Source organism: Dermacentor silvarum, chromosome 5 (genome assembly GCF_013339745.2).
Source record: "Dermacentor silvarum isolate Dsil-2018 chromosome 5, BIME_Dsil_1.4, whole genome shotgun sequence".
Classification (NCBI taxonomy): domain Eukaryota; kingdom Metazoa; phylum Arthropoda; class Arachnida; order Ixodida; family Ixodidae; genus Dermacentor; species Dermacentor silvarum.
Genome location: NC_051158.1, coordinates 159,606,408 through 159,618,798, shown reverse-complemented (window position 1 = coordinate 159,618,798; position 12,391 = coordinate 159,606,408). Strand labels below are relative to the sequence as shown.

At 45.5% G+C, this 12,391-nt stretch overlaps 2 protein-coding genes across 3 annotated transcripts in view; one reads left to right on the top strand and one right to left on the bottom strand.

The window, feature by feature from the left end:
- LOC119453821 (uncharacterized) overlaps positions 1–4,178 on the top strand; it is a 95,426-nt gene extending 91,248 nt beyond the window's left edge. For both annotated transcript variants that reach the window (XM_037715863.2, XM_049668553.1), the window contains exons 17-19: positions 352–442; positions 3,717–3,769; positions 3,837–4,178. In XM_037715863.2, coding sequence (XP_037571791.1) covers positions 352–442; positions 3,717–3,769; positions 3,837–4,121 — 429 coding nt within the window. In that variant the 3' untranslated portion in view covers positions 4,122–4,178. The remainder of the gene's footprint in view (positions 1–351; positions 443–3,716; positions 3,770–3,836) is intronic.
- A 7,357-nt stretch (positions 4,179–11,535) lies between these two features.
- Positions 11,536–12,391, bottom strand: part of LOC119453820 (integrator complex subunit 7-like) — an 84,876-nt gene continuing 84,020 nt past the window's right edge. The window contains exon 20 of the mRNA XM_037715861.2: positions 11,536–12,326. Within this exon, the coding sequence (XP_037571789.1) occupies positions 12,180–12,326 (147 nt within the window). The 3' untranslated portion in view covers positions 11,536–12,179. The remainder of the gene's footprint in view (positions 12,327–12,391) is intronic.

Genomic DNA, 12,391 nt, shown 5'->3' with positions numbered 1-12,391 from the left:
TTTAAAAAATTTGAAATATTGTTTCATTATCAAAATTTCATTATAAAAAAGTGACTTGCAGTGTGTGAAAAAGAAAATTCAATTGAGATGTGGCCAGTTAAGAATACTTGAAAGCTAACTAATTGATTTGTTGATTGGTGGGATTTAATCTTTGAAAGCAACACTAGAGCTATCGCCTCTTTTGAAATTGGGCCACTACGGCTGGCAATTGAATAAGCTGTACAATGGCTCATTGCACTGGCTGCTGTATGCAAGTGGGTTGCCTTCCATTTTTCTTTTCCTTTTTTTTTTTGGTGCAGTCAATAACAATGAAAATTGAGCTAAACATCGGTTCATGTGTTGTCATTGCAGAAGCAAGTGGTGGGCCGCTCCGTGTGTGCCGAGACCACATCACAGCCCAGGAAGCTTGAAGAAGAGGATAGGACGCTGGTGGCTGACTACTGTGAGGAGCTTTATGCATGATCTCTTTCTCTCTAGAGAGTGTTTCTCTTGTGCCAGAATATGAAAATACAGTGGAATCTCGATGATACGAATCTCACGGGGTCACCAAAAATATTCGTATTAGCCGAAATTCGTATCATCGAAACACAATTAAAAGTAGCTAAATTAAGGGGGGACGCAAGGATCAGATCGTGAAAATCGCGAGAAAAATCTATTTTTGAAAACCACACGTTTGGGTATCTGCAACGCCTAATCTACGCTGCATCAAAATGTTTTGGCTGAAAACGCACTAAAAGTGCCCGAAAAACTTTAATGTGTCAGTGTGCAGGGCGAGAAAACGGCTTTAAATCGCGCAAAATCACCACAGTTCACAGATCCATATCTCGTATTTCCCGCCAACGAGCGCCGCCATCTTGGTATCGTTCGAAAGCTCAAAGTTTCGCCGTTCCACTTCTCAATTTGACCATCGTCGCCATCTTGTAACAAACGCACAAACACAAAAGAAGCGTGGGTCTGTGATAGGTAGTCACACAGGCCCTCCGATGAAAGCGGGCTCCGATTGGCTGCCGTGCTGAAAGGCGTCTCTCCATTGGTTGCTGCTGTGGAAGGGGCAAGATGGCAACCGCAGTTGTCTGCTTCGTAAACCCCGCCGGCGTCTTCACTTGGCACACAGAATTCGGATTACTGAGAACTCCCAGGTTAGTGATGGATCGTCGCTCGTTGGCAAATAAACTTTGGACGAAGCACGCCTTCGGAATACGGAAGTGCTCCTACGGCAAGAAAAATACGGCGATTAGCGGGAGAAGCGGAGGAGCACCCGACTGAACGAGCGCAACCTTGCACCGTGGATTACGTGCCGCGCTATCTTGCACCGTGTGACTCCAGCAGCGAAACCGACAATCGCCCTGTGCCATCGGCACCAATAACGCAGCCCGACGGAAGACGCGCCAACGGAGGCTCCCGCGCCTCGGCGTACGGCTGCGCGAATCAGCTAAGATCGTATCTCGGCAGACATAGCTCGCTGCGACTAGGCAAAATGACACAAACACAAAGAACGCGGCCCGAAGCATGGCAGCCACTCTGTCCGATGGCACTCAGAAAAGGAGGAAAAGCACAAAAGCAACAAAAGCGCCACCGCTTCAAACTCTTCGCACCCAGTCGCGGCCTCCGCACCAAAAGGGAAAGGGAGAAAGCGCGTGACTACGCGCTGTTATTTTTCGTGGCCGTCGGTGAGGCGGCGTTTATTTGTATCAACCGACGCGGGTCGAAAATCGATTCATAACAACCGTTTTCTAGCACGTTGCAAAGTAATAGGGCTCGGCCGGGACCGCAGGAAAATTCGTATCATCCGGAAATTTGTATTAGCCATGATCGTATCATCGAGATTCCACTGTATCATGTTTGCCATCGCTTCGAGCAAGTCAGATTTGCATTTCGCCTGATTACATAATTGGGTTATTATAGTTAGTCAACTTCATTAAATATAATATTCAGAGCAAAAGTGTCAATGAGAAAATTGTACACAATCCTGAAAAATTCCCAATCCAGCTTTCTGTTGCTCACAAAAGCTTTCTTCCAAGCCAGAAAGAAGTCCGCAAAAGCCTGTTAAAAGTGACACATGACTGGTTGCATGGCATTTCAAATGCGTGAGCATTTTTATGGTTACCCAATGAGAAAAGTGTCCGTGCGTTCGTCCGTGCGTTCAGCCAGCAGCAATGTTTTTTGCCAGCTGTGGAAGACGACGACGAACGCGCGAGCACTGGCACGAGCGCGTCTCTGTGATCGTGCGACGTGTGCAATCAGGCTCGCACTAGGCACACCTTTAGTAAGCCAGAACTGTGGAGTGGCCGTGGCTTCAGATCGGAACGTCATCAGCGCACCTGGCGCCCACCACAAGCAACATCAGTTCACAATGTGCCGCCTTCTGCCCGCTGCGCTGTCACATTTACAGTGATGGCGCCAAGATGACCGCAGCCGCTGAGCAGTGCTAGGATTACCAGCAGTCGCGTCGTTACTATGAAATGCTTACGCATCATCCAGGTAACTCCCGAGGAGATTCTACGTAAATTTCTTTCGTGTTTCGCGGACTTTCTTTCAGGCTTGGAAAAAGTCTTTTTTTTTTTATATTTAAAAGTACTTCATCATTTCTTTGCAAATTCAAATAGTGTGTAGTATTCGGTTCGTATTTGAAACTTTGGATATTCACTCTCCCAAAAATTTACTCGTCATTTCACACCAAATAGGCCGAAATCTGCCAGTGCACAACAACGCTCGTAACTTATTTGATGCAGTGGTTCAAGACTCCAGTAAATGTCGGATAGCTGGCAGTGCGCCTAACCAGCTGCGCTGCCAAATCAGCAGCCATGGCCACACTCTACCGTCGCCCACGTTACCGCTGCAATCTACTAATGCTGTGCCTACTCCTGCACTCTCATTAGTAGAACAGGTTATTGACCAATCTAAAAAAAAATGAAGCTTTACATTTCGAGATCAGCACAGATTCCTTGTTCAAAATGAGCTGGAGGGTTCTGGAGGTGTCCACCTAGCAGACTGTCCATTTCAGCCGTTGCTGATTGGTTGGAGCAGTACCGCCTCATACCGATCGTCATTTACTCAGATGGAGCTATGTTGCCATTTCGCCACAGGATCAGCAATTCTACGTGACACATGATAAGACTACTAGAGAATTAAATAGATTGTAGCATAATACAACCTCTGCTCTTACGTTCTCCACAATTGCTCGACTCATCAGCATTTTGGTTGGCACACTGCTGGAAGCGCATGATAAATTTACGAATTTCTTGCAGCACTCTCTGCTGAACACAGTTGTAAAAGACACTTTTCGTGTGGTTTTGTAGGTGCCTGCTGACACTCGGAAACAAGTGTTGTATTGTTGTATGAAATCATGTTTACAGTGCTTCGCTAGCAAGGTCACAAAAACACAGATAAGAGATGTTGCGCAGCAATTTTTTGCATGCACGATGACAGGGAAAATGGATTAGCGTTCACAGCTGCAATAGAGAAAGTGCTCGTCTTGCTGACAGACGCTGCAGAAAACAATCTCTCGCAGTCCTTTGACAGTATGTTGCAGGCTTTGGCATCAGCTTCAGCTTACCCAGTTGTAACTCACCACTGCCGCCCTCCTCCCCACCCACTCCCCCATTGTCGTTTTCTTTGCTCTAGAGCAGAATGTACTATGCACTTAATAGCCTGTGTCGTGGTCCTCTTTCTGATATGTTTGTTTCCTCCCTTCCCTGGTGAATGGCAACATACAGCTCTACCTTCTGGCTTGGCAATGATGGGCGACGACGTTGCCGAGAGCAGTGAGGTGAGTCTCGTGAGCCAAACATAATGGCACAGGAAAGCGAGGTGGGACCCCCTTGATGTACGTGCAGGTCAAGTCGGTGCAGACTGAGCCCCACCACGCGTACAAGGTGGAGGTGGTCACCATGACGTGCCCGGTGATCCAGCACACACTCACGGTCACCAGCACCAACCTGCTGACGGGCGAGACCACCGTGACCGAGGAGTCCACTGGCGCCGAGGTGGTACAGGTCCAGTGGAACCCCGACCAGATCAACATCACCACGCCCGACACCAGCCTCAACTCATCAACGGCTGCTGCCGGCGTGCCTGATGTTTCGCCAGCCACGGCGCCACCAGCACCAGTGCACGACTAGTTCGCACATGCGCCTGTTGCCTTGTGTTTGCAATTAAAACTGCCGTTTCAGTGCCTTTGAAAAAAAGTTTGTCTTCTTTAACACATTATGTGTTCCCTGATTGAAAGAGACAGATATGTCTTGGAAGATGACATGATTAACAATGGGCAAAGAAGGAAGCTATGAGCCTACACCCAATACAGTGTAGACCGTTTATAACGTAAGTCGCCGGAGTCACGAATATCCACACTATAAGTGGTACCTCACTATAACCAAAACAACTATTTTATTGCGATAATGAACACTCCAGGCGCATTTCTGCCATCTCTGTCACCGTGCTCTAGGTTCCGTATTCGCTTACTAAATAAATTAACAAGCACGGTGTCACACGCGCGCAAGCAAACATGAACATACCTCGCTCGTTGACCGCGGAAACGAACTGTCAAAACGCTCGAGTGACGAAGAGCGGCGGGCGAATTGACCTTCGTGCTATCATGCCTCTCGCTTCAACGCGACCTATAAGCGGCGAAAACACGGCCCGTGGCGGACTTTCCCCGTCGCAGATTGCTTTCAAGATAGGGCCAAGGCGATCGTATCGCCGAAGTGGATCGTTGCAGGCTTCGGTCCACTGAAACCGTTCCGCATTGCTTTGCTGGCGAAAATCCTCTCCTTCTGTTTGCACCAGTCCCGAACGCAAGTTTTGGATTCTCCAAATGCCCGTGATGCGGCCTGATTTCCGTCCGTCTCTGCACACATGATCACTTTCCTTTTAAATGCGGCATCATGATGAACTCGGTACTTCATGCTGATAGAGCAGACGCAGAGAACGTGAAGATAGACGGTAGACTATTGCCTAAGCACGTGTACTGCAGCACATGGAGGAAGCTACGGTAGCTAGGCTCGACGGCACATGCAAGGCAGCCATTTTTAAATGTGGTAATGCCAGATTTGGGGTCGTACTCTATTCTAACGCGCACATAATTTTTGGACCCGTTTTATCGGAAAAGAAGTGTGTGCATTAGATTTGAGTAAATACGGTATTTGTGGCTTGAGGGGAGCGTTTGCCGTCTAGGTTGACTGCTGAACTTCCAGGCAGCCGCACTGTAACCGGTATTTCGTGTCCTGCAACTGCACTATAAGCAATACGCGTATACATAGAGTGATATGGGAAAATTAACAGGAGTCTGAAAAGACCGTATTATATCCGGTCCTGCACTATAAGCGGTTACGTTATAAGTGATCTATACTGTATTTACTTTTGATGAGAGATTTTACCTTGTCAAAAGGCTTTTAGGTATTGTTTTAGATATTGTTAAATATTTTAGATATTGCTTTTAATTGTTTTAAAAAGTAACATTGGCCATGCTAGTGATTTTACCTTTGACGAGTGTATTAACATTTTAGCTGCTTTTCGGTGAGATGGGAAGGGCATGCTCTCTACACATGAAATCGTTTCTCATGGTGCTCTTCAGTTTAGATATTTGTTTTATCTTTTGACGATAACCATGTTTGTTGACAGTGCAGCCCACGTGCTCATAAAAACCTACCGTATGATTCTGCGCACTCCAAGTTAAAAACAGTATGTTGAATCAAAAAAAAATACTAGTTCGGTTCGGCTTCAACGTGCCCAGATTTTGTTCCAGTTCAGGGAAATGCAATTTTATAAGGGTTAGCAAACTGGTTTGCCGCAGTAGACTGCATCTTTCCCTATGGTGGCGACACGCTGCACAGTGTTGTGGACTTGTCCGCATGGCGCATGCACAGGTTTCGTTAGGAAGTGGAAGGCTCCCTGGCCATTAACTACAGTTTATAGGGGTGTTCGACTAGTGTAATTTTCTAATCAAATATCAATATTCGAGAAAAACTTGGAGGACACTTAAGCTTCATCTTTAAGAGTGTAATGGGACAGCATTCAGAGATCCCTGACTGCTTCTCACGCTTCCCGGCAACTGAAGCTTATGTAACTGTAATGTTTAGCGGGAAATGCTGGTGGCGAACGCTATGCACGAAGGCAAGCTTTCTGTTTTTTTTTTTTTTTCTTTCGCGGGCACCACGAATACGAGCACCCTCTAAATGGTGTTGCAAGGAACCAAGCGAGGTGCGCCGCTCCCACTAAGACATACCTCAAACCGCAGCTTGAAAAGCGGTTTTTGTGTAACAGAATGTGTAACAGACGTGAGAGTTTCTATGTAACAGAATGAAGTTTTTTCGTATATTCAAATTACGCTATCATGTCTAGGTTGTGCAAGTCGTACTTTACGAATTTCTAATGCATTTTACTTTGAGAAATTAAATTAGTTCAGTAACGCCTCTGCACCATGCGGGGGGCATGCATGGTTCGGGATGATTTTTCTCTAATGGACAATGCTGCCGACACCGAATTTTATGTGACATTTTATTGCGTTAAAATGATTGTCAAATTAGAATAAAATACTCACAATTTCTAAAAAAAATAATGAAATTAAAAGTTCTGTGGAGTCTGTTCGGCAACAAAAGGCTTGTTTACATTTGATACATGTACCCCAGATACCCCAGATACAGTATGATCACATCTGGTGCATGATGACAATAAAAGTAATGAAAAACAGGACGGGCACATCCAAGTTGCATTTAGTAGAGTGCGGTGCTCGTTGAAAGAGCTAAGGGCAATACTACAGCTCCGCTCATTGTTTTGAAGGAATCCAAACATTTTGACATTGGTCGAATAATAAATTGCCACAGCTCCGCTCATTGTTTTGAAGGAATCCAAACATTTTGACATAGGTCAAATAATAAATTGCCTTGTCTAAATGGAGAGAGTGAATTCATAGGCTACCCAAGACGAGACATGCTTACTCGACAGCTGGTAACTATTGTGCATAAGTGACCTCCTCTGTGCGTTTGCTCAGGAACTGAATCGTCTGCGCAACAATTGTGGTGCTGCTAAACCAGAATGATTCTGACGAGTCTCCATTTGCATCAGTCTTTTTTCTCTGTAGACTGCAAGAACTGTTGTTGTCCATTCCAGTATTCTAATGAAACTATAACAATTGGCCTTGAAGATGCAGCGTAGATCCTGGCATTCAGATGCCGACAAGGCACACAGCGGCCACGCGGTTCTCTTCCTAGCCACCACACCAACTGTCCAACCACCGTACTCCCTTTATACATAGCAGTCAACACTGCAAAAGGTTTGCAAGAGGTGTAATCACACAAGTCTTGCTTCATGCGTTTAACATTGCAGCTGTTCATTTGCAAAGTTCTTTACAAAACTACGACTTCATACGGGTTGGGGTGTTCTTTAAAACTTTTCTGATCAGTAATACAATTTTTAAAAAATTTACTCGTGCAATTTCTGAGCTAGAATACTCTGAGGCGTACATTATTTGCACAAGAAATAAAAATAAATATTTGAGTAATTCACAAATACTTGCTAAATAACTTTGAAACTAATTACTTTACGGCACATATCGCAATTTACAAATTCTAGAAGGCGACTTCGAAAGCCATATGCACTTTGAAAGAAGTCTGAAGACACCAGTTTTGAGGTATGTGTCCTTAAAGTTTGCAATGAAATGCATTGGTGTTCCAGAAATTTGGCCTCCAATGCATAAAAAAAGGCTTTTTGTTAAAAATATGTGCACAGAAATTTGGAACGATCACCAGTTTTGAGATAAGTGCAGTCAAACTTGGGGTAAATAAGCATTGTTGTTCAAGAGGACTTGCCTTGTCAAATCATTGGCTTCAATTTGTGTATCCTAATATGTGCGCTAAAGTATAATTATTAAAAAGTTGATTGCTGAAGTTTCGTTCATTAGTCAATTTTAAAGCTTCAGCCTCCAAGTATTAGCTCAATAAACAGATTTGAGCTGTGTCACAGACAATTTATAAAAATTCTGTTAATGTTATAAGTAAAACACCCAGTATATTAAGTACAAAATGTGAACATATGTCATGTGTTATTTGTACACATTTGTACTTCCGGTGTGAGACATGTTTTGGTCTGTAGCGAGTGTGTTGCACTGTGGCCGCAGGCCGTAGATATGTGTTGCTCTGCTCGTTCTGTGTTGACATCTGCGACGCCTTCTATGTGATAATTGTCGTACAGTATTTTAGCAGCATTGCATGATGCGTGTCTTTCTTATACGACATTAACTTTTGTGGTCACGAATGCCTGCTACGTGTGAAATGGCATACCATACAGCATCAGAAGTTCTCACACTCCAAGAAAGCCTTGCCATGACAAAGCCAAATGTCGAAACGTTGACTCCAAACCGAGGCTTCTTTTGGTCACCTGCTGTTATCGATTGGGCGTATTGTGGTATGGGCTGCATATGGCAGCATTGTGGCTAGTGGCAGTTAACGAGACTGCATGTCCACAGCATGTCCACATCATATCCCGACATTAAGTGACCACTTTGGAGACGGAACATCTGCTGGAGGTTGACATTCAATGGAAGATTGTTGTTGCGTTGTGAAGGCATCCAAGGTGGACAACTTGCTCATGCACTTGGACTCCATAGAGTCGGCTTTGCATTTTACAGTGGAATGCAAAAATTCTAGTTCTCTCCCTTTCTTAGATGTCCTCGTGAAAAAGAGAGCGAGTGAACCTGTAAGTCTCTGTATTCAGGAAACCGACACATACAGGACAATATCTTCACTTTATTTTGAACCATCCCACCTGCCACAAGCTTTCTGTAGTCCAAAGCCTCGTCAAGAGAGCCAAAACAATTTGCTCGCCCCCCTCCACCAACAGAACAAAGAACACAGTAATCCGTGACCCTAAGAGAAATTTTTATATAAGGGCATTCATTCACCGCACTATCTGCCGATGGAACAAAAATGAAAGGAAGGCGGCAGCTGTCAACCCACCCTGACAGCGGCGCCGTGTCTTGATACTTTTCGTTTGAGCATTCAGCAAGAGATTACCCTGTGTGCTGTGAGGGGGTAGAGCTTGATGTCACTCACAGGCCTCCCTCTATGTTTGGAAGCCTCCCCCCTCGGCTAAAACACCACCGTCCTGTCGAAAAAGTGCAGGGCACTGTGCACAAGATTACTTGCACTGAATGCCCTGCATGGTATATTGGCAAGCCTAAAAAAATGTCGCACTTTCGCCCGAAAGGCGAAGCATCGATTGCAATAGCAAATTAGTAGAGAGCTATTCGGAGTAGGGATAGTAGTTCTATCGGCTGCATAAACTTAAACCCATTGGCTTGCTAACTGAATGAACAATCGTGGTGTCAGCGCGCACAAGCAAACATGAATAGATCACACTGAATGACCGCAGCTAACGACTGTCAAAACGCTGGCAGCAAGCGCAGGTTCATGCGGTCTATCGCTTCAACGGAAACTGAGCGCGAATGCACAGCGCATACAAAGGTCAGAGCCGTGTGGAGATAAGAGACGTGCGGGCGACCTGCACCGCCGGGCAGAGGAGAAGTTGTTGGCAGAGGAGAAGCTGCCCCTCCTCCTCCCTCCCTCTTCCTGTTTCTTGCTTTCGCGTGGGAGATTGAGTGGCAAGATATGCCTTTGGTGCCGGAGCACAGCGTCGCCCCGCCTCCCTCCCTCCCACACCCCCATGGCCTTTCGGGCGACGGTCGCGTTTGCTTTCCGCCGTGCGTTCGCTCTCCGTGATAGCGCACGGGGGAGTTCGCCCTCCGTGATAGCGCGCGTATTGCCCTTGGAATCTATACGGAACCTCACGGCGACGCCGACGGCAGAAATCCGGTTGAAGTGTCCATATAATTGCTATCGGAATAAAGCATCCCCTGAAATAATATGTCAACACAAGAATGACCTTCGCCACATAAACTGCGAATGCAGTGCTGTGGCAGAACAGTGCAAGCTTTTTGACCACTAGATTAGCCCCGATGGTACCATCCTCTTGCAGAGAGAACAATCACCGGCGGTGGCTTCTTTTGGAATGCTGGCATATCCAAAATAGAAAACATCACTCATTCGCTCGGAAAACTTCCCACCATTTACTACCAAAACACTAAAAAAACATATACAGGGTGCGTCCAAGCTAAATGTAACGAAAGTTTTAAAAACGAACTCGGCAGAAACGATGAAGTGGGCAGAAACGAACTGGCTTTGCGGACAGCGCGACCTAGTCTGCGGTATTTTTTTACTTCACAAAATCAATTAGTATAAATTGCCAAACTTTTTGGCTTCAGCAAGAAGCTGTCAATATGAAAGTTGTAGATCACATTTAAAGGTAGCCGATTGAAGTGTTTGCAACTAAGTACCATTGATCTTGGTCTTGCCCTTAAAGAAAGCCCGCGAAATATAAAAACCCCGTGATAGCGCCACTATTTCAGCACCCCCAGACAAGTGGGGTGCACAGAGCGAGCAGCGGCGATGGAGGTGTGTTGCGCGTTGATGTGATGTATCATAAAGATATAAGCTCCACTTGTGGAATGAAGCCGGAGCACACAAGGCAAAAAAAAAAATTATAAATGGTTCGGGCTTGAGTAATTGTTGACCACATAACTGTTTAATCAGCAAGGAAAATGAAATTGTCATGTTGTTCTATTCGTTCGTGATCACATCTTACTAGCGAGAGTTGCTGGCACGTATCTTGGGCCACCGGAAACGCCAAGCGCGTCCCGGATAGCGCTGCTGAGATAAGCGGGTTTCTTTTCTTGATTAGTCATCTGGGAGCACTGAAATAGTGGCGCTATAACGCACTTGTTTTTGTATTTCGCAGGCTTTCTTTAAAGGCAAGTACAAGAAGCTCCATCAATGCTAACTGGTTGCAAACACTTCAGTCGACCATTTTTAAATGTGATCTACAACTTTTGCATTGGCACTTTCTTAGTGAAGCCAATATTTAAAAAGTTAGGTAATCAGTTGTACTAATTGACTTTGCAAAACGGGGAAAAAAATACCGCAGACTAGGCCGGGCGATTCTCAACACCACCGAGTTGGTTCCAGCCCTCTAGCACACACCGTCATTTTTTAAGCATTGGTTACCTTTAGCTGGGTCACCCTGTATAAGAACTGCTACTCCTCACCCCTGAAGGAGGAGCCAGTCGAGCTCAGAAACGTCGGGATTTCAAAATAAATTTTGGTTGGAGTTTCATTATTATTTAATTTATTGATTGATGCATCACTTGTCGATAAGGTAACTACAAACGACTGGTCCCGACAAAAAATTGTGCCACTTATTCAAGAAAAACTAAAATGCACTGAAGGCAGGCAAAATCGACAGTTATCTTTGGCTAGATTGCTGCCTTGCGCACTTTTTTGATATTTCACAATGGCAAAGGTCAAACAACAGTGTTTCTTATCTGATACGGTTGAAGAACTATATATGCACAATCCTGCTAGGTGAGTGGTTGCACATCTTTCTGGCAGACCTTGTGGCATATAAGGCATTTTAATTACCTAGCACTAACCATTCCATGGGGAAGAAATGAAGAAACAAACCTGCTGGGAAGAAATGTTCACTTGCTGAAAAATTAAGCACCATATTTATTAGAAAAACGTCACACATGTGCTATATTCATCCTGCCGGATTGTTCAATGAATGTTTACATGTTAAAGTCACAGGCTGGATATGAGCCATACCTGGAAGGCTCTGAGCAGGCTTGACCTTCACTGAGCATGGTCAGTGGCATGTATGAATTACTTGAAGGAACTTCCTGTAGAAATGCCTTGAAACAAGAAGAGCCCCATGCAAACACTGCCATTTCCTGGGAGCCAGACCAAAAAGTTAGGAGAAAAGAGGCGCTTCAAATGAACGAAGGTGTCCGCTTTCAAACAACATTGTGAAAGTTGAATACTTGAGATCCTTAGCCTAAATAAATCGATACAATGGATAGTTGGGCTAGCAGGTGCTTCTACCATGCCCAAGAAAAGTGAAACTGACGGTGACACATGTTGCGAAGTCTTCTCAGTCTAGTGCACAATGACCTAAACAGCATTTCCTCATGTGAGAGGCCGATGAACGCCTCGGCCATCCACAGTCAGTTTCAGCCATAGAAGTTGCCGTGCAGTCGTGATACACTAGCCTCCGCACAGAGGGATGTGATGATTCTTCAGACGGGACAGATGCCAGTAGTAAGATGGCTTCTGTCTGTGCATACGCGTACTCGTTCAGGGTACACGTGCTGGCGTCGGAAAGGTCTGAGGGGCGGGAGGTGCTGCCCCCAGGGGGGGCTTCAGTGCAGATGCCATGCCAGATGGTCCAGCCATCGATGTCGATGGCTTGGCTTCATCGTGGCACTTGACTGTCAGTGACACCTGGACAGAGGAAAGGGGGCGATCATTTAGTAACCAGTTGCTAAGGCCGCCTACTCCAAGAGACA